The following is a 21,638-nucleotide window of genomic DNA, read 5'->3' on the forward strand; positions in this document are numbered from 1 at the left end:
AGTATACTTGTATTTTATTTCTAGAACCAAGCAGGACTTGGTACGAGTAGGAAATATGTGCTTGGAATGCAGGGTTTCACAATGAAACGCAGTTATGGTTGAATTCTGCAATAGTTACATGTTGGTGATTATTCAGAAAGCAGTTTGTATTACACAATAATTACTTTTAGAATAATTTTTAGTTACTTTTAGATTACTTTGAATACTTGGGGTGGTATGCCTAGACGCCAAACTTAATGTTCTTGCAATATACAGTACTTAAGACTTTTTATACTGTGCAGTTTAGTTCTCTTTTGTCCATGCAATCATCAGTTCAACACTTAGAACATTTTAGGCCCAAAATCTCATAACATGGGTTATGAGATTTTGGGAGGGGAGAAAAAGTGTTAGTGGTTTCTCAGATAAGTACATGACTTACGAGTGGGAGAGTTGGGGGATAGGACCAAGGTTCCCCAATTTAAAGAGGGGCACTTGAGTTGCATACCAGCAGCACTGGGGCTACCGGGTGCAGAGTGCAGGGGCCAATGTTAGCCAATAGGGCTAAGGGGGCCTACAGGGGCTGCTTATGAGCAGGCCACTCGGGAGTGGGAGCAAAGCTCCTCTGGTTAAGATCAGCACTGCAGGGGCCAATAATTGGCACAGGGGCTGCCCTGTGCAGAGTGCCAAGGCGACATAGGGGACCCAGTGGATACCAATGGAGATCTTTGGTTTGGAAAAGACATTGCAGGCTTTGTTGTAAACGTATCTAGGACCCTATTTAAATATTCCCGATTTATGCCCTTATGTGGTTATAACAAATCATATCCTTATAAGGCATAAGAATCATATCCATATTAAGTCATAGCCAATGCAGTCCAAATATGGCAAGGCTACTCCCATAGACTCCTAGAAAGCACAACGCGTTCTTAAACAAACCAAGCCTCCAGCAGCCCAGGAATTCCCCCTGCTTCTGTATTGATTTGTCCTAGAACTCCTGGAGCACTGAAAGAACTGCGAGTTCTTAGTGACGTCTTATGTCCAACCTTACGTCAAACTCGGCACCTTCCAGGTATAAATATACCAACAGCTGCCCTAGCAAAACACATGGTGGTTTGGAGCAGATCAGCTATCTACTTGCCCGACGCCCTGCTGTGGCAAGTGCCGAATGAAGCCGACCCTCCCATTGACGCACTGAGAGAGACGCTGTCTTTTCTCCTGCCGAGATATCCAGCTCCAGTGTTTCCTGGTCACCCTTGCGGGTTGCTGGGAGATCGAGTCCTGAGAGAGAGATACAAGACCTCCTTCATTCTATAACCAAGGTACGGAGCTGATTAGACCCTTAGAGAATTCTTGATTCAGATTCTTGGCAAAAACTATCTTAACTTAAACTGCAGCTCACTGACTCCTTCCCACGAACTAGGCTTAGGTTAGGTACACAGGGGTAGGCGTATCTTAGAAGCACCAGTTGAGTACGTTTAGTCATGGTTTTACATATGTATATATTTTATCTATTTTAAACACCGTATGGCTTAGAAACCATACCATGCTATTACAGTATTATTTCATAATACTCCTTTTACTGTACGCACTTTACTTAATGACAAGTATTACAATTGTGGCAACTCACTTCTCTTGCATGAGAAAGAAGACTGTTCAATAAATAACCTCTTTTATTGAAAACGCCCGTCTCTCGGTTTCTCTGCGCTTCTGGTGAAACTAAGCATGCACGATTGACTGAGTAAAATAGTTATCTATTGTTTCCGCGACTCTGGAGATATACTCCTTATTCTGGAGGGAGAAAAGTTGTCATGTTTATGCGGTTGTCAGAAACTAATCCCTTCTTGTCTATTCAGGAAAGTTAACACCTTCCTGTTTACTCGAGAAAGTTTCTAGTGACCTCTGAGCTAGCTGGCATACATAATTAAGTCTAACATATTCAATAGAGACCTACTCAACCTAAGTCCTACGTCTAAACTATCGTTTATATTATTCCAATGCGCAGAGCCTATTGGGAATATAGGAACTACACTACAGCTTGGGCAGGGAGACTTCCTGGAGGTGACTACAAGATGGAGGGGTAAGTGGGATCTTGGGGGATGCCTGGACACCGTCATTTGGGCCACCCAAGGCCAGTTGGCGTCAGGTGCAGGGGTGTCTTTTGGCATCAGATTCTTCTGGCCGCCTTTGGTTGCGGTCGGATTGCTCGGACCGCTTTGGTCACTTTCGGTGTTTCCTTACCCCCTTTGGACATACTCGGGGAAGTCCTTCAGGTTGAGGCTAAAGGTGTTTTCTTGAAGCTTAAGGGAGGTCGGGGGTCATCCAATCCTAGGCCAGGATCCATGGGGAGACCTCCTTTGGGTGTTGGCCCACTCGGACTCGGGCTGTGGCAGCCGGGTGCAGAGTGGTGCAGGAATGTCGGGGTCTGGCTTTAGGTCTTGGAGTCTTTGGCTTGAGCAAATCCGGTACTCACAGGAGACAGAGTTTGTAAGATGAGTGCAGGGCAGATCCTCCGGGCTCTAAGGGGCTGCTGGCTGCTACAAGAGCTGGTTTCTTCGATATTGACAGGTTGGAGTCAGGACAGGCCGGTAGTGCTGCGGTAAGAGCAGTAGGTGTCCTCTTCTTCCTAGGTCAGCACGGCGCTTCGGTCCTTCTTCTTTCTTCCTCGTATCTGAGGATGCAAGGTTCAGGGTGGCCCCTAAATACTAGATTTAGGGGCATTAAAAGGGGTGTGCAGGTTGGGATCAATGGGTCCCTTTCTTGGGGTGAGTACACACCTTATTATGCCACTCTGCAATGGGAGGGGGCATGAGCCACTCCCTAATTGGCTGAGTTCCCCCACCTCCAAGATGGAGAGGACTGAGATGTGTCATTCACTTCGCCTACCCCACCTCAGGGTGGGGTTGTCAAAGGTGGGCACACCTCTCTTCCTAGCTTGGTTTTTCAGCCGATTCTCCCACCCAAAATGGGGTGCAGAACTGGTGGGAGCCAGTTGCTGGGGGCAGCAAAAGACAGGGTCAGCTTCCAAAGACAGCAGGCCTTTGAGGCTTCCCCTTCGTGGTCCCAACCCATCCTGGTGGTGGAGGCACGACACCTTTGCCAAGGATGGACTTTGTTTCTGGACCTAGAGAGCAGGGGTCCAAAAACCTGCCTGGTGGTGGCAAATGGTGAACAGACATTCAGGAACCACACCAGGGCTGGTCATTTTTAGCAGCATCACTAAGATGCCCTCTGAGTACATTTTACATTAAATCCCACATTGGTGTCAGTGTGAGCTTTTAGTAAAGCCATTATGGAGCTGTGGAGTTCGGAAATGACCAACACCCAGACCATATACTCCTCATGGCTTTACTGCACTAACAGTGTCTAAGAACGGAGTGTACAGGGCACATGCCACTGTACCGTCACCTTAGGGCTAGTGTACCCTGCTAGATGGGGCTCAGGTAGTGGGTTGCAGTCAGGGCACACGGATGTGTGCCATGTTGACTGTTCAATTTTCTCTGTACCGAAACACTCAGCCTGCAATGGAAGTGTGTGGGTGTTAAGGCACAGGGCCTCTAAGGGTGGCACAATAGGTGCTGCAGCCCTGAGAGTCCTTCTCTGGTCACAGTGCCCTTGGTACTAACTATGGTACCTTTTACAAGGAGGTTACCTGTGCCCAGAGATTTGCCAATTGTGGATACAAAGGTACAGTCTTGGGAAAGAACACAAGCCCTGGGAACCTGATTGGCAGGGACCAAGGGCATATCAAGTCAGGTTGCATCAGATGTCAAGCAAAAAGTGGGGGGTAACCATGCAAAAAGGGGCACTTTCCTACAGATGGGTACTGGGTTAAACCCCTGTTACTGTCCATTATTTAAATCGACAAGTGGCTAGTCATCACCGATAGGCTCCTGGCGATCCAGATTTTCTTACTAAACACCAGAGAGCTGTGTTGCTCAGACTGTTATCTGTATTTTGTAAAGTACACTATGACCAGTGAGGGTATTCTGGCACTAATCAAGTGTGTATGCCTAGCCCTGCCTATGGTAGGTTGGTTAAATGAAAAGCCAGGTCTTCAGTTTCTTGCAAAATTCAAGAAGAGAGGTGGAGGCTCTGATGTGGAGTGGGAGGCCATTCCATCCTTTAGGAGCGAAGTAAGAGAATGCTTCATCTTCCAGATCTGGTTCTGTGTATGCCCTTAATGTGTGCGTAACCTAGTTCAGCTGAGGTGTCTGGTGGAAGGAGATGCAACTGATCAGGTATGTGGAGCCTGAATTGTATAGTGCCTTGAATGTGTGTGTGAGGAGTTTGAAATGAGGCGCCAGTGTAGTTGCATGAGGTGTGGTGTAATGTGAGTTCTGTATAGGGCGTTGAGAATGAGTCTGACAGATGAGTTCTGTATGGTTGTTAGTCGTCTAATGATCTCATAGTCCAACTTGGTGGTGACTAAGGCGTGAGTGACAGTTTCTCTAGTGCTGGTTCAGAGCCATTTGACGATCTTTCTCAACATCTTCAGGGTGTGGAAGTAGGATGCAGTGACAGCATTGAGTTGTGCGGTCATGTCCAGTTTATTGTCCACGATTATTCGTAGGTTCCTGGTGTGGATTCTGAATGTGTTTGTGGGTCTGAGTTCATCCGGCCACCAGTTAGACTTCTTTCTAAAGATCACTACTTCTATTTTATTGTTGAGCCTGAGACAGTTGGCTGTCATCCATTTAGCAACTTCAGTCATGCAGGCGGTGAACTTGTTTCTTGTGTTGGGGCCTTGTCGGAGACAAGGGTATGAGTTGTGTGGCGTCTGCATGAGAGAGGATGTTGATGTAGTGTGCGCGGATGAAATTGGCCAGAGGGGTCATGAATGTGTTGAGAACAGTCGGGCTGAGCACTGCTGCTGCATTCAGTAAAGTGAATTCCAATTCATTCTCCTTAAATCCTCCAGGTAGGAAGTCCAGGAGAATTGACGCTTTTGGCAGTTGTATGTTTTTCTCTACCAACCTAGCATTGCAGCTGGTTAATGCTGCCTACCTACGTGTTTGCTACATGCATACACTACGTAGTGTGCATACCTAGCATAGGTTTGCCAAGAGTCCCTGAAGACCTTAGTGCCTTTGCTGGTTCAGACCATTCATGGTGGACAAGATGCAGCCGAATATGTTAACCGTACTGACCTAGATACTACTGACTGCCTGGGGATGGCAAATCAGTATTGTGCTTCACTGGACGCACTGTACTCCACAGGAGTTTCTATTGATGTACAAGTCTCTCTCAGTGATATACTTTTTTTTAGAAAAGGCAGATTCTGCATTGGCGCACTTTAAGCAAAGTAGAGCCATGACACCCTCCCTGAGTCTGTTGACCTCCTGCCAAGTAGCTTCCATACCAATTAAAGAAGTTCAGAGGCTATACCAGAGCATTGGTGTATAGGAAAAAGACAGTCTCCACAACCAGCAGAGCAATCAACTGAGCCCTGGTTGTGGGTTTGGCAGGTAGTAGACAGGCCAGCAGGGGATTCGTCCTCACATTTCACCCTCCCCTGCTGCAACAGCCACCAAACGACTTTAATTTGCTCTTAGTGACACATGCCTATTCACAGAGGGCAGGATCAAGTACTTCTTCCATGGGTGGCAATTTTTCATTCCCCCCAGTAAATAAATAAATAAATGGGTGTTACAAATTCTTCAGCATGGCTATGTCCTACCTTTTCTTTTTGCCGCGTCTAACATTCTCCCCCACATTAGAGATAATTTCAGAAGAGCACCTATTAATTCTTCTGCCGGAGGTGCGGCCGTTATTCTCCAAGGGTGATATCAAGAGCATAGAGGACTCAAAAAGAGGAGAGAGTTGTTAATTCTTGTTATTTTCTTGTCCCAAAAAAGGACAGGAGTCTCTGTCCTATTTTGGACCTTTGCATGCCTTCTTGCGGAATCAAAATTCTGTTGCTGGGCCAAATCATGTCTGTCATGGGTCCCAGCCACTGGATGAAGTCCTTTGACCTGTAGGACGCATATTTTTATATACCCGTCTTGAAGTCCCACAGACATGACCTGCTTTCAGTGTAGGCCAGGAGCATTGTTCAGTGCTCATATTGGGCCTCATGAGAGACCCTTGGCGACCATGAAAATGATGGCCATGGTTGTGGCCCATTTTCTGTGGTCAGTGAAGGTTAAAGGTAGGTTCGCTACAGTCACCCACAGATCTATACGACGGCAAACCGCCTGACATCGTTGGGGTTCACTGTTGTGTCGACGAGCCAAATCATTTTGCAGTGATTTCCATTCATTGGAACTTAGTCAAATTCCGAGCCTTCCCTCTGCCACAACACGTCCAGACACTTCGGTCATGATGTTTCAGCCTCATTCCAGGTTCATAATGAAAGTAGTTCTGAAACTTCTTGGCCTATTATTCTCCTGCATCCAGTTATGCCAAATGACAAATGCAGGTTCTGCAATGGAATCTGAAGTTTCAGTGGACCCAGCATCAAGGATGTCATCCATATTCGTAAATGGCTCACAATCTGCAGTGGTGGCTGCTCAAACGAAATTGGTCCAGTGACAGGCTCCTCTCCCTTCCTTACCTAGTGCTGCATAATGATGGACATGTCCCTGCTGGGCTGGGGAGGCCACCTGGGGGATGTGGAAATCAGAGGGCTTTGTTATCCAACAGAAGCTCTACTCCACATCAGTCTGTTGGAGCGGTAGTCTAATTGCTTGGTTATTAATGCCTTCCTGCCATCCATCAAGGCAAGGCTGATGCATGTTGTCAGAGACAACAATACTGCCTTGTAGTATAGCAACAAACAGAGCAGTTTGGGGTTCTGCATCCTGTCACGGAAGGTTCTAAGCCCAGGGCCAAACTGGCCGTAGCGAGCACCAGGCATTTCCCCAGTCGGCTAGAAGGGTGGGGGACGCTGCAATATCAGCCCCTTGTAACAAAAGCGACAACAGTGCTTCTCATTAGCAATCCGACCCCCCTCCCGCACCCGGGGCCGATCCAGCTGAAATGCCAGGGCTGGTTTGTGTTCCCAGTATGGCCCTGGCTATGCCTCTTTAGTTGATCGGGGCACCATGGCATTTCCCTGATTGTGAACCACTTGGATGGGTCCATCAATGCCAGAGTTGATAAATTGAGCAAGTGCCATATGGCAGATATTAGTGAACTCTACATCCTGAGGTGGCATGCAGCATTTTCAAATAGTGTGGACTAAGGGTGGGCGGAATTTGCGTAATCGCGTTACGCAAATCTCTGAGAAACGTTAAAAAATCTCCGCGAACACGCAGAAATTCCGCGAACACGCGGTATTGCTTGTTCGCAATGCTTTTTTACTGTTTGCAATCGCTGTTTGCGTGCTCGAGGGGAAATATCTCGCGAACATGCATTTTGAGAACACGAACAAGCAAAACATTTTGCAAAGTCGCGGAACGCAGAATTTTGGGAAATTTTGCGTTCTCCACGGAACGCAAAATTACCCAAATTCCGCAGATTTCACGAGCGAAATGGAATTTACCGCACAGGCCTAGTGTGGACAACCCTAGCTAAATCTTTTTGCCACCATCAAGAATGTGCAATGTTGAAAGTTTTGTGTGTTAAAATTACTGTAAGAACACTTGTTAGGAGATGCATTCTGGCTGGAAAAGATCAAGAATGACTGATCAAGAACTAATGGTCAATGTCATCCTAGTGGCTCCAGATTAGGCCAGGAGCGTGTCTGATTCCAGTGCAGGAAATCTTCTCTTAATATTGTTCATTGTAGTTGGAACAGTGTATAGTATTGACTCCCATCTACCCACCTGCCCTCTTGCCTTGCAACCAAAATCTAAAAGGCGATATCGGCTGCCAGGATGTGCTTTACATCATGGCTCTATTCAGGCTTCATAGAAGCTGCGCTATCCACACTTTCCATAAGTTTGAGAATTAGACAGAGGTGGGATGTACCTAAAATTAAGAAAGGAGAAGAAATCTAACTAGTATCTTCGTTTGTCGTACTCCTATAGTCACTCGCCCCTCCCCCCGAACCATCAACTGTCATACTTGAGGTTCAGCTGAGTACAGGGTGTGCATGTTGGGTGTGTGAAGACTGTGTGCATCGGGATGAGTTGTATGAAATTATAACATTTGATCCTGACGAGAGCATGGAAAGGGAAGTGAACTGGATAGGAGGAATGTCATTGGACTCAGGTATGCTATCATGCAAGTCTTAATTGTCCACACCTACCATGTCACGTGATAAAGGCATTGGGAAGAAAAACATGTTCGAGTTAGTATCCCTCGCCCAAATATCCGACCGTTGTGCTGTGTGAAGCAGAATAGATCTCTCATGAAAGGAAACCCCTGTGAGGATGTGTCAAATAACTTTTCAAATGGTTTGATGTGTTCCTTCGTTGAGGCTCATTCCTACAGTACTCAAGTGGAAGAGATGGCCACTAAAGATCAGTAACAAACAGCAGAAAATGCCCAACAGTGCGCCACAAAAGTGTGTTGGGTGTGAGATGTGTCTTACCGTACGAGCACCAGGCATGCTTGCTGTGGTGTCTTATTTGTACTCCCTTTGGGGGTTCTGGGTGAACCTTTCTGCATTTCACTATAAGGATAGGATCAGACTACAACAATTCCACACGTGTGTACATCCATTCTCAGGGCCGGCTCTAGGGTGGTGCGACCGGTGCACCGCACCGGGTGCTGGCTTCCTGGGGGCGCCAAGTTTATTATGTATTCAAAGCACCTGCTGCAACGTTCCATTCCTCCAGCTATTACCAGGCCTCACAAAAATGTCAAAGTAACTCCTGTGATTAATTATCTTCCTGGAATGAGAATCACCTTTTGTATAGTTGAGGTTTAGACTTATGTGAAGTTAGTGCAGAGGGTTAATATGCCTGCAGCAAAGAATGTGTACCAAGTATATTACCTAGTGCATATCATTTAAACAGATCAGCAGGTTACTGCTTTTAAAATAGACATCCTTTTGTTACTTGCAATTTATAACTTAAAGTTCTAATATACAACAGTGTGCTATTAACTTTAATCATAGAACTGCATGCACACTGCAAAGTATACATTAGAACATAGATTAATGTTGCAAAAAGGGTTCATTTGGCTAGATATTGATTCTTATTATTCAAGAAAGTTCCCAACTATGCTGTTTCTTTTTCTACTCTGATTGTGCTTCTCCACACCAAGCACTCTTAAACTATACTGCTTACCAGTATGGATGACATGTGATTCCTACACTTTAAGTCCTTTGCCTTATGTAACCTTTCCTATACACTGATTTACGCACATATGATTGTCTGTGTAATGTGTGTGTGATGCAAAGTGCTCCGACACCCTACACTGGTATGAGTGGCGCTATATAACTAATTCAATGCATCTGACAGAGAGTGGTTATGGAGACTTGGTCACTGTTAAAGGGTGCTAGAGAGCGAATCCGTGGTGGAGGTGGTCATGGGGGGGAGGGTGCCAACAATGATTGTCGCACAGGGCGCCACCAGTGCTAAAGCTGCCCTGCCCATCCGGAGGGATATAGGGACAGAGACAGGTATTTGTCTAATTCCTCTTACATCCTACATGTGTTAACTATTCACCCCATTGTGATGTTATTAAAACACAAGGGGATTCAGTTACCATCAGAAGGAAGCTGGTCATTTCCTGGCAGTCATCAGCCCGCTGTAACACCGGGTGGTACAGACATGTGCGCGGTGATGATGACACTGCTGTGTGTCCTGGGTTGTGTACCTAGGTGTGTGAGTCTCTCTGCGTCTCGGGGTCTTGCTTTGTATCCAGTAACCAGTTAGTGTTTCACTGGACCTCCAGGGGATTCAGGGAAAGGCAAAGCCATTGCAAGAGACTTTTAAGAACAAGTAATGATATCGCTTTATTTCCATCTTTCCTGCATATTAAACAGACAAAATTCGTTGTTAATTTTCTTCTCTTCCGTGCTCTCGTTTGTTTTATTTTGTAGTCCCAATAGGATTTGAAATCTAGATTTTTCTGAGAGAATAGGCAATGCGCTTCTGAATGTACTTACATTCAGGAGTGTATTTATTCAGATATTTACCTACAGGACGTGTTAAAAATAGTAGGCATTTCCCAAAGGTGTTATAAACGTTGACCTACTACCATGTTGACAAGATCTGAACGTGCAGTAGGAAAAGAAGGAGGTTTACCGCACCTGTCTTCACTGGCTCATAATGAATGACATGTGATGGAAGGTCACTTTATTGGTCATATTTTGTGCTGTATAATGGAATCAGACGACTTGAGCTATGCCACTGTTTGCAAAAAATACGTTACACGACAGCAACCAACATTATGAATAAGTATTGAGAGCCCGTTTAATGTATAAACTCATGCAATGGTCGATTTCTTTGGATTGTGGGCTCTTGAGCGGTCTTGGCGTTGATGCTGTTGCTGTGTCTTTTCTTTAGTTTGAGATCCGGCAGCTGAGGGCCCACCTCGCGCAGCAAGACCTGGACCTGAGCGCCGAGCGCGAGGCTGCCCTGCAGGTGCCGCACGCGCTCAACAAGCAGAGCAACCGCTACAATGTGGTGGCGACCGGGGACTCCGACGACGAGGCCACCGAAAACATCGTCGAGTCACGACCATTTCGCGGTGAGTACCGCCAGAGGTGCCTAAGTTTTCGGGCTTATTGACATCAGCCGTTTTTAACGAAACCGTGTGACTCGACTTAAAAAAAAATATATATTTCGACCCATGTATTTATTTAAATAACTATATTTTTATTTGGGAGTTTGTTTAACATGGCCCAGGCCTTGGTACATCGGTGCACCTTTCAGTGAATTACGTTACAGTACTTGGTGAAAGAGAGGAATGCAATTAGGCAAATTACGTGGTTATACAACTTGCATATTAAACACAGGCACCCTTAGCACAGCATTCATGGAAGAAAATGCGGCCATCCCCCATTAACTGCAATGAGTGCTTCTCTTAGTTGCTTTTACCTTTACCAATCACTTCGCTTCCAATGCTATTTCATAAATCTACTTTTTGACCAAAAACTAGCTGAACTATTCAGATATTTTTATTCCGTTTCACTTTAAGGCATGTATTCAGTTAGTTTTCTTAAAAGATGCTGCTATCTACTAGCTTAGTGAGACATACCACATAGCCCATTTGTCTCGGACAGATGATGCCTCATTTATAATTTTGACAATTACGCATGTGTTTTTCCTGATCCTTATTTTCCATTAGCAGAATTCAGACGTCTTTAACCCTTCACTAGCTGAGTTTTTGTGCAGTCTTTTGGTATATTTTATTCTGATAGAGACTTCTAGTTCCAGATTCCTCCCCTTTTGAATATTCCCCAAGCGTCACTCTGGATCCAGGCATTTTTCAGCAGTCCCTGTGTGCGCCGGAAGGTGGCACCTTGCAGCTCCCCACTGACGTCGTTCTTGCCAAAAAATGACGTGTGGAGCCAATATAGGTGCCACTAGCACAAGCAGACATCAGATCCTTTATTTTTGCACCACCAGACGTAGACCTGAAGCTCCCTTCGTGTTTCTCAGAGACCTTGTACTTCAAAATTGTTCACTTTGCAAGGGACATACATGCCTGTTTAGGGGCAAGGCTCATTCTGCTCTTGATTGATTTAAGGTGATTTAAGGTGAATAGTGCTACCACGTGCTCTCTGGGCCTCTCCACCCCTTCTCGCCAAGCACACCAGTGCCAGTGCTCCTTTTGCAGTTTTGGATGAGGCTTGTCTTCAGAGGACTCATCAGTTTCGCACTCACGGTCAACATGCAGACCAGTCCACCCGTGGAACCCACACATAGACTCACCTGCCAAGCATCTTTAGTGTGCCGTTAACAGATCTCAGCCAACTGGTGGGAGGTAAAATCTGGCGATTTTTTTTCCCGGGTTGGCAGACGATCACCTTGCACAGGTGGGTCTTGCACCTGCAGATCGTAGGTAATATGCGCTACCATTCATTTCTTCTCTGCCACCCCATAACGACTGATTGAGGTCTATTTCTCCATTTTGCAGTAGGAATTACAAGCCATTTTGGCCAAAGAGGCTGTCGAGGGCATGCCAGTGCCAGAAGTAAGGCGTCATGTTTATTTCCTGCTACCTTCTGGTACCCAAGAAGGATGGAGGCCTTCTGCCTATTTCAGACCTGCACCTGCTCAACGCATTGTTATAAAAGGAAAAACTCAAAATGCTCACATTGGCCGAGGTTCTGTCTGGCCTCTACCCTGGAGACTGGATGGTGGTGTTGGACCTACAGGATTTTTATTTTCATATTCCCATTCTGCCGGCCTACCAGTGCTACCTGCAGTTTTTTGTGGGGCTGGAGCATTTTCAGTTCTCTCGGTTACCTTTTGGGCTCAACAGTTCCCCTTTTCGGTATTTACAAAAGTGATGGCGGCGGTGGCAACTCATCTTTGGAGGTCTTGGGTTCCAGTCTTACCCCACCTTGACACCTGGCTGTGAAAGGCAGGCCCACCTCAGACAGTCGTCACTCACCTCCATACTATAGCGCACATCCTGTCTTCTTTGGATTTCACTATCAACATGCCAAAATCACACCTGATTACTTCTTAGACACTTCCCTTCATTGGAGCCAATCTGGACACGGTTTGGTTTTGTGCCTTTTCCCTGGGCAAGATAATCCAGGACATTCACGCTATGATACCGATCTTTCAGCCTCAGTCCTGGATTTCAGTGAGGTTGACTCTAAGGGTGCTGGGACTGATGGCCTCCTGGAGGTTGGGCATGCCAAGTGGCATATACAGGCTCTGTAGTAGGATCTAAAGTCCCAGTGACTCCAACATCAAGGGGACCTCTCCGACCACGAAGAAGACTGTAAAATATCCACAGTGGTAGTCCTTGGACCACAATTGGGTCAGCAGCAGACCCCTCTTTCTTCACCATTCAGAGAGTTGACAGTGGTGACTAATGGATCGCTTGGGGCGGCTGTCTGGGGGAGGTGGCTATCAGAGACCTGTGGTCTCCGTCAGAGTCCTGGCTTCATATAAACCTTCTGGAGACGGGGGGCATTTGCTTGGCATTGAAGGCATTCCTGCGGTCCATCCAGAGGAGGCTGGTGCATATGCTCATGTACAACACCACCGCCATGTGATACTGCAAGACACATGGCAGGATGGGGTCACGAACCCTGCATCAGGAGGCTTTGTACCTCTGGAAATGATTGGACAACCAAGTTACTTTCCTTATGATGAACTACCTGGCAGGATCTTTGAGTGTAAGGGCGGACAAGCTCAGCCATTGATGCTTGTGAATTACGATTGGCAACTACACCCGGAGGTGGCACAAGGTCTCTACCGCGAATGGGGAGAATCCTGGTATAATGTGTTTGCCACCGCCAAGAATGTGCATTGTCCGCAATTCTCCCCATTGGAGTTTCCAAGGTGTCTCTTGCTTGGAGACACGTCCTGGCTTGGGGGTGTGGGAGTTCTGTATGCCTTTCCACCATTATCACTCTTGCCCAGAGTTCTCTAGAAGATCAGGACAGACCAGTCCCAAGTCATCCTACTAGCTCTAGATTAGACAAAGAGAGTATGATACAAAAAATTCCTGGGTTTATGCATATGTTGTTGCAGCAATAGGGTATGGTTCTGCACCCGGGCCTTTCCAACTTCTGCCTTCGTGGATGGAGATTGAGTTGTGACAGCTAAACACCTTTGACCTTCCTCCAGAGGCGGTTAATGTAATCTTAGCAGCCTGGCATTCCTCGTTGAAAACTGTATGCATCTGTAGGTGGGACAAATGTGTGGTTTTGTGCAGCACTCGCTAGAATGACCCCCTCCAGGCCAAAGTGTCTGATATTTTATTATTTGTTCCATGGTTTGCCTGGCAAGGCCTTGTTTTAGGATTGTTAAGGGTTATCTTTCAACGCTCTCTCCCTTTTTATGGTTGCTAGATCCGCCCTCTTTGTTTAAATCATCAGTTGTGATGCATTTTTTTAAAAGGGCTGCAACATGTTTCCCCCATCTCCGTTTGTCAAGCCCCAATGGGACCTTAATTTGATCCTGACTTAACTGATGTTCACTCCATTTGATCTCTCCTTCACTGTTGTCCCTTACAGCTCCTTACCATCAACACCTTGTCCCTTATTGCCATCACTTCGGCATGCTGGGTGAGGGAGCCTTCGGCTCTTTGTGTCACTCAGCCTTCCACCACCTTTTTCCCAGACAAACAGTTTTTTGTGGACGTGGGCATCTTTCCTGCTGAAAGCTATGACACCGTTCCACGTTGGCCAAACCAGCACCCTGCCGGCATTCTATGCTCTGCCTCACCCCTATAAGGAGGAGGGAGAGTACTGGACTTCTACATGATCATACCAAAGAACACCAGGTGGACAATCAGCTCTTTGTGTGGTTTTCTTGAGCAAAAAAAGGCAAAGCAGTACAGAAGAGAACCCTCTCCTGTTGGATTGTGCTCTCCATTAAGATCTGCTACACATTGGCCAAACGCAGCCTCCGGAGCATTATTGCCTGGAAAGTTAGGTTTGTTGGAAGGACATTTTGCTGGAGTGGTCCTGCTAGACTTTCTGGTTTGAGTCCACTCACATATCCACTTACAAGTAGGTATTGCTTTGCTATCTATTCAAAAGGTGAGGAATCAGCAGCTAGAAGTCTCTATCAGAAGAACAAATTACTTACCTTCCGTAACGCCGTTTTTAGTAGAAAACTCTAGCTCCAGATTGCTCACCGACACTCCCATCCTCCCTTGGTCTGTGTTTGGACTCTAACCAATAATAAGATCCAAAGTCTAGGAATAAGCACACTGTCTGCTTTTGGGTCTCTGCGTCTGGGGGCATAGACAATCTCGAAAGCAACTGATGTCAGCACACAGAAGTGCCACCTGTATAAGCCCCACACATTATTTCTGGAGCAGAATGGCGTCTGTGCTGAGCCGTAAGGTGCCACTTTTCGGTACACCAAGGGATTTCTGAAAAGTTTCAGGATCCAGTCTAGTGCCCGGGGATTGTTGAAAGATGAGTTATCTGCAGCTAGATAGTATTTGTACCAGAAAGAGCATTACCAAAGGCAAGTAACATGTTCTTCAAAATGTTGCCAGGTGCTCATTTAAACAAGTACACCTCTTGTTTTATTGTGCATCCATACCAAGTACTTGTACCTTACCAGCGCATTCATGACTACTAATTGATGCAAACCCCCATTTCTGAAGTCTTATGGTAAATGTGAAGGTGCTTTGTAGGATCGCTCATACTGAAAGCAAAAATCCTGAATATCTTGATCCTGGCACTGCCAAATGTATTCAGGTTTTTCTATTGGTTTGGTCTGAGCAGGCAATTTATGTATATATTGCCAATTACCAATAAATTGTGACAGGATCAGTTTTTATATTTATTTATTTATAAAGATTTATATAGCGAGGACATAACCCACGGGGGTATCAGAGCGCTTTACAGTACATAATTATCACAAGTTATACATACATTCCCATATAATACAAATGAGTTAAACATTGCTGTTTTGATTAAAAGCGGTGGTAAGTAGGCTTCTAGGAGTTAAAGGTTTAAGATGAGAATTGCATTCTTTATTTTGTCAGACATCAATGCCAGGAGTATGGGAGCAGTGTACTTCCTAATTCAGTACAACAAAATAAGTCAATTGGTGAAAGTTCTCTTCCCTCACCCTAATTGAATGGCCGAGAGGGCCTACGGAAACATTCATTTTATAAATTGTAAAAAAAGGAATGGTGGCATTACTCCTTCTCACTCACACAGAATCATTTATACGATTTTATTCCACATGGTGCAGAACCGAGCATGCTGCATTCTACCAATTTCAGAAAGAAGTCAAGCCGCAGGTGGTGGAATATTGTTGCTTATGTCTGGCTAGATATGAGACATTTTTTAATACAGTGTTTCAAAAATGCCTTGACAAAAAAATCAGAAGTAAAATATTTCATAAGTACTCCCAACTAGACCTTCAGGAGTAGAATGGTCTGCCACCTCCGTCAGATTCCATATAGGGGGCAGAATTTAAAAAAATATTATTTTCCAATATTCCCAATGATGTTGAAAAGCCAATCATGCACGTTATAGAAGAGTCATCTAGCTTCTGAGAGATGATATCTTTATTTTGAGCCCCAAACCAGATTTAGAGGAGTTTTGTGAACTTTGTAGTCTGTTCATCAATGTTCTGGATATTCCGGCTTAGAGAACATTCAAGTAATGCAACCACGGTTAATTGTGCCAAATGTTTCTCTTGCATACTGGTAGGCTTCATCTCTCTGATTTTACGTTCCAAGTTCACACGAAGAATCAAGACGTCAGCAGTCTCATCTGTGCCCTTTGTGATGGTTGCTTCTTTGCTAGTGATGGTCTCTTTCCTCGCCTAAGATGGGCCCATCCCTGCAGATGACCGCTACTTCTAAGAGGATGCTGATTATGTCAACAACTTCTTCTTCGATGAAAGTCCTACGGCTCATATCTTCTGCCTCTTCGATGATGCTCATCCACGTTAGCAGCTCAACCTCAGTCAAAACTGATTTCTTACAAACTTCCAACAATTCGCCTCTGACGGCTGCCCCGTTGAAGCTCCCTTCATCAACACTGTCCTCATCTATGATGTGCTCATTGACACTGCCCTTGTCCACGCTATCTGCATTGACGAAGAAAAGCTACAGCCACACAGTGAATAAACACACCAGGGTGGGCAGATATTACTTTGTAGGCCCTGCACATTTATGTATAAATATTATGTTTCCATTTCCCACTTTCTCCATGCATGGAAAAAAAGTATGACGCTAAATGACGAAGGCATTATGCAGTAGGTACCCCTATACTACTCTTTTACGTACTGTTATTTGCCTTTGTGATTTGGCCCTAACCATCTAAAATGGAAATAAAATGAGAATGATCCGGTAATAATATATAGTATTTACAATAATGACAGTGCTGTTGTTGCACTTTATTAATACAGATTTGGACATTTTGGAACGATTCATAAATTCTAATAACAGTGCCAAAAACAGTACCCCCGTAGTTCTACTCCCCGAACTCATAAATGCTCTTGTGAATCAGCCTCTATGTTTCCAGACCTAGGTTTTAGTTTTTATTTGCTACTTTTGACTCAATTGGGGAAACAAACCTGTTTAAAAGTATTCTTAATATACGCTCAGCGTTCTATGTATCTTGTATGACAAATATAGTACAGGAACACCGTAGTCGGAATATCATCTGATATGCATAATGTCTCCTAATATCATTTACCAAAATGGCTCCCCCTGGCAGCCACGGCTCTCTGCAGTAAGGTCGTTGCATAAATACAGACAAACAGACAGACAGACACACATCTCTCACACCTCGCTAACACCATGACAGTCCTTACCAGAGGATTTCAAATTGAGTGACCATGGACGTCATTTAGAGGTCGCCAGGGGTCGTAGCTGCATGGACGTCATTTAGGAGTCGCCAGGGGTCACAGTTGCGACCCCCGGCTTGCCCCTTAGTATCCCTGGCACTATCTCTGCGACCCCTGGCCTCAGAGGTGGCAAACTCAGTGCTTGGAAGTAACACAGGATTGCTCGTTCTAAGGGACGCCGAATGGCGCGTTATTTTCCTGGTTGTCTATCAAATTCTTTTATTACACTAAAAGTAAATAATAGTGAATAATATTATTCACTATTAGTGTAATAAAGAATGGAGTACAATGAGTGAGAATATGACCATATCTGATAGCTAAGGTACGTAAAAAAATGCTTTTAAATGTATGTTTTATGTATGGCTGCAGGTGGGCGTGTTTATCCTAGAGGGAGTTCTTGAATGTGTATATGTTTAGGCATGTGTGTGAGTCAAAATAAAGGCCAAATGGTGCCTGTTGTCCCTTCCGCTACCCCAGGATCAACGCCCATGGAGACCGCCCACAATTTTAAAAGAGCCGCCAGCGCGTGCCCGCTTCGAGAGACCGTGATGCAAGTTTCTTTACACCGCACACAGGCAATGTCCAATGCCGAGGACAATTTTCTATCAGCGTCCCGAACTCTTTTAGCAATTGGTCCGAGCCCACTGTAAAGGGTATGAATAAACACAACGAATGGCCATGTACCTTTAAACACCATCTTTTTAATGTACCATGCCATGTATAGCATTACCCCAAAAACATTGGGGCGGATTTAGAGTAAGGCTGTAATTGTTAATCCACCGATTTGAGGAGTAAATGTGGAGCCCTTTGTGTGCATATTAATTACTGGAGGACAATCCTCCAGCAGAATGATCTCCACCCTACCATCACTGTGGGAGTACAAATGTCCATCACAGGAGAATCCCCTGAACAAGGACTTGCAACTTCCTCCACTTATCAGAGGATTAGTACGTCACCCTTCTCTAAATCAGACTTGAGTGTTGCCCAATAGTAGTGCCATGTGCAACACTGAAACATAATTATCATTGGGTGTCAAAAGCACAGATAAGATTGCTCACCAGGGTTAGCAAATCAATGGACGAAATTATTAAGAGAATGCATTAGTCTCCGAAGAGTAAAATGGTGGATTTAGCATTCCTGTAAATCATCTGGACTACCTTCTGAATTAGAACTTCCGGGTATTGGCATTCACTAAGTGTTTTTGTTTTCCCCTAGACCCATCATCAACACATTTTGCTAGACTAATTACTCCTTTGTGATTTCCTCATTAGGAGCATTTGCAGTACTCATCTTCTTGTAAAACTCTGTGGTTTTCTTGGGGAATTGCTTTATAATTTATGCAAAGTTCCTTGAGGGTTACATTTAAAACCACATTGCTTTGTGCACACTAAAATGAAAACCCATTACGTCCAATATGTAAGTCTAAAGACTCGTTATCGCAGTGCATTTACGCTCCAGGTGCATATTAACTGTGGATTTCTCTGAATTTGTGATTGTGAGATATGGTTGCATTGGTGGTTGCTACTGTGTCATTATATAATATTTGCCACTGCTTGATTAAATACAGCAGCCTTCAAGTCTTATACCTAAGTCTCACTATCAAGACACTTATGGCGATATGTTTTGTGCTGGGGCAAATATTGGAGTGAACATTGGTTTGGAGCATGCTTCTGATTGAGTATGAAACCAAGCACCTGCAGTTTGCACAGAAGAAGGGTGGGAGCACACCGGCTCACATCACTGCTTTCAATTTGCCCCAGTGCATTATGGTAAATCCAGTGCATGATGACACTTATTTCAGTAGGAGTTTTCAATTTTTCACCCTTATTTGTGCAGCCTGTGCTGTGTAACTCTAGACACAGGTTTCCGGATTCGTTTTTTCAACAGTAGAGAGCAACAAGTCGTTTTGAGGGAGCTGAAAAATGCTGCCGAAAGTCTTCTCAGGTCTCTGTACCACTCACTATGCACAGGTGCATCAACACAAGCTTGTCAGCTCAGTAGGTCAAGGGAGCCTTTTCAAACAGAAGGAGGGTGGGAGCACTCCGCCTCACACCCCTGCACTCAATTTGCCCCAATGCATCATGGTAAATGCAGTGCATAATAACACCTATTTTGGTAGTAGGTTTTAAAATTGTTTTCACCCTTGCCCGTGCAGCAAGTCGGTTTGGGGAAGGAATTAATCTAAAAACCCTTGTCTAACGTTACATAGCACATACTGCACGAACAAGGGTGAAACATTAAAGACTACTACTGAAGAGGCCCTAATGCTATCAATTTTCAAAGCAGGCCGAAACCCATCTAGTCTATCCTCATAGCGACCTATATACCTCCTGTCTTCAGAATACACAATTCCAAGTAAAATAATTGTGCAAAGAATTTAACCCCTGTTGCTAGAGTTAGTGCATCAGAATGGGGTTATCCATAGAGGCAACACCTCCCTCAACATTCTTGTTTTTACTCAATCATGAGAGAAGCTCCTATAATATAGTCTCACTCGGTCTGCCTCTTCCTGGAACTGCAGTAGGCATTTGACACATTGAATTGGGATTACATGTTTCAAGTCTTTTGTAGCTTTGGATTTGGCCTGCAGCACTTAGGTTGGATCGATTTACTATACTTGCAAAATAATCCCTTTTGTCAGATCTACTCCTTTCTTTTAAATTCTTATAATTCACTTCTAAGGAAGGCTGTAAAGGTTCATTGGGCAGGGTGCATGGTATTTAAAAAGTAGGACATGTGTACTTATGTTTTACATGTCCTGACAGTGAAAAACTCCCAAAGTCATTTTTCATTGTAGCAAGGCTATCTCTCCCATAGACTAACACTGGGTTACCTTATTACTGAATAAATCTGATAGAGACATCTATCTGCAGATTCCTTACCTTCGAATATTCTCAGACTGGTTCCCGAAGATTTTCGAGCAGTATCCTGCACACCAGTAGGTGGCATCGTTCAGTTCTGCGTTGCCCATGCCGGAAGTGACATGCTTTTTTTTTTTTTTTAGTTAAAGACTTTTATTTCACTTTTCGCAAGTACACAGCAGTGAGCCCACAACCCCCTCAGGGGCCGGCTGCTAACAAACGAGTAGAAAACAATAGAATGCATACAAGCAATGGCATCCAATATCGTTGTGTGATATATGCAAAAGCAAACTATATTCATTGTACCAGGCTCCGCTTGTATCTTGTAATAGCAGTATACATATTTAACACAGTCTCATTTTATAAGTGGATAGAAACAACAACCCAGAACCCCAACCCCCCCACCCAAACATCCCAGTATTCAGGTCAGATCATTGTCATGCTATACAGAAGAGTACGGGGCAAGGAATGTGCAACATGTCTTGTATCAATAACTCTTTAGGTCCATCCTCACATCCCGTGAGCATCCATCCCAGTGCAGGGCACAGAACATTGTCACTCGGAGGGAAAAAGCCGTGCGCACAGGCAGTCAATCAGCAAGAGAAAATCTGTGGTACCTAAAAGAAGCAGCACACATCAAGCACAACCGTATAACAGGCTTTGCAAACTAAGAGCTACTCCGGCACCTCCTCACTTGTCGGTGAATCACCACTTACACTTTCGACATCATCATCTTCATCCAGGGAGAGCATGTATGCCGTATATGGGCCCCAAATATCACGTGGCCGAGACACTGCCGGAAGCCCCTCATAATGGCAAACCAGCTGATCCCTGCAATATGCTATGTCTTTCAGCCACATTTGAACATCTGGTGCTTGTCTCCCCCCCAGGCCATAGCAACCCTACGTTTAGCAATTTGCAGTGCCAGCACAGTCAAGCGCCTCACACCCGCCGGCACATTTGTGGCCAATCCTAACAAGCACAAGCGTATGTCCAGCACAACCACAGTCGATGTCATCTTAGAGAGTGCCTCAGTCACCGCAACCCAGAAGTCATACACACGTGCACATCCCCAGGCCAGGTGTATAAAGTCTGCACCATCCATGCCACAACGGACACATTGAGCCGTATCACGGAGACCATATCTAGCCAACTGCGCTGGCGTGTAGTACCATTGGTGCAGAAATTTATAATGAATGAGGCGAAAATTTCCGTTGGCCACGAACCCCCCAGTCATGGAGCAGCATTCCGCCCATTCATCATCAGTCAGCGGTTCTGGTAGGCACCCGTCTCATCTAGCCTTGGCACTCACCGCACCCCCCCCTTCATCCTCCTGCGAGGCTCGATATAGTCGAGATAGCAATTTGACTCTATTCTCCGTGGTATACAGCAACTGTAAAGCTCCCAGCACCGGCGGTTCCTCCGGATACCGGAAGTGACATGCTTAATA

At 45.1% G+C, this 21,638-nt stretch overlaps 1 protein-coding gene across 5 annotated transcripts in view; it reads left to right on the forward strand.

The window, feature by feature from the left end:
• Positions 1–21,638, forward strand: part of TMEM266 (transmembrane protein 266) — a 795,378-nt gene that overhangs the window by 637,838 nt on the left and 135,902 nt on the right. For all 5 annotated transcript variants that reach the window (XM_078685229.1, XM_078685230.1, XM_078685231.1 and 2 more), the window contains one exon: positions 10,380–10,563. In XM_078685229.1, coding sequence (XP_078541355.1) covers positions 10,380–10,563 — 184 coding nt within the window. The remainder of the gene's footprint in view (positions 1–10,379; positions 10,564–21,638) is intronic.

Source organism: Lissotriton helveticus, chromosome 3_2 (genome assembly GCF_964261635.1).
Source record: "Lissotriton helveticus chromosome 3_2, aLisHel1.1, whole genome shotgun sequence".
Taxonomy (NCBI): Eukaryota; Metazoa; Chordata; class Amphibia; order Caudata; family Salamandridae; genus Lissotriton; species Lissotriton helveticus.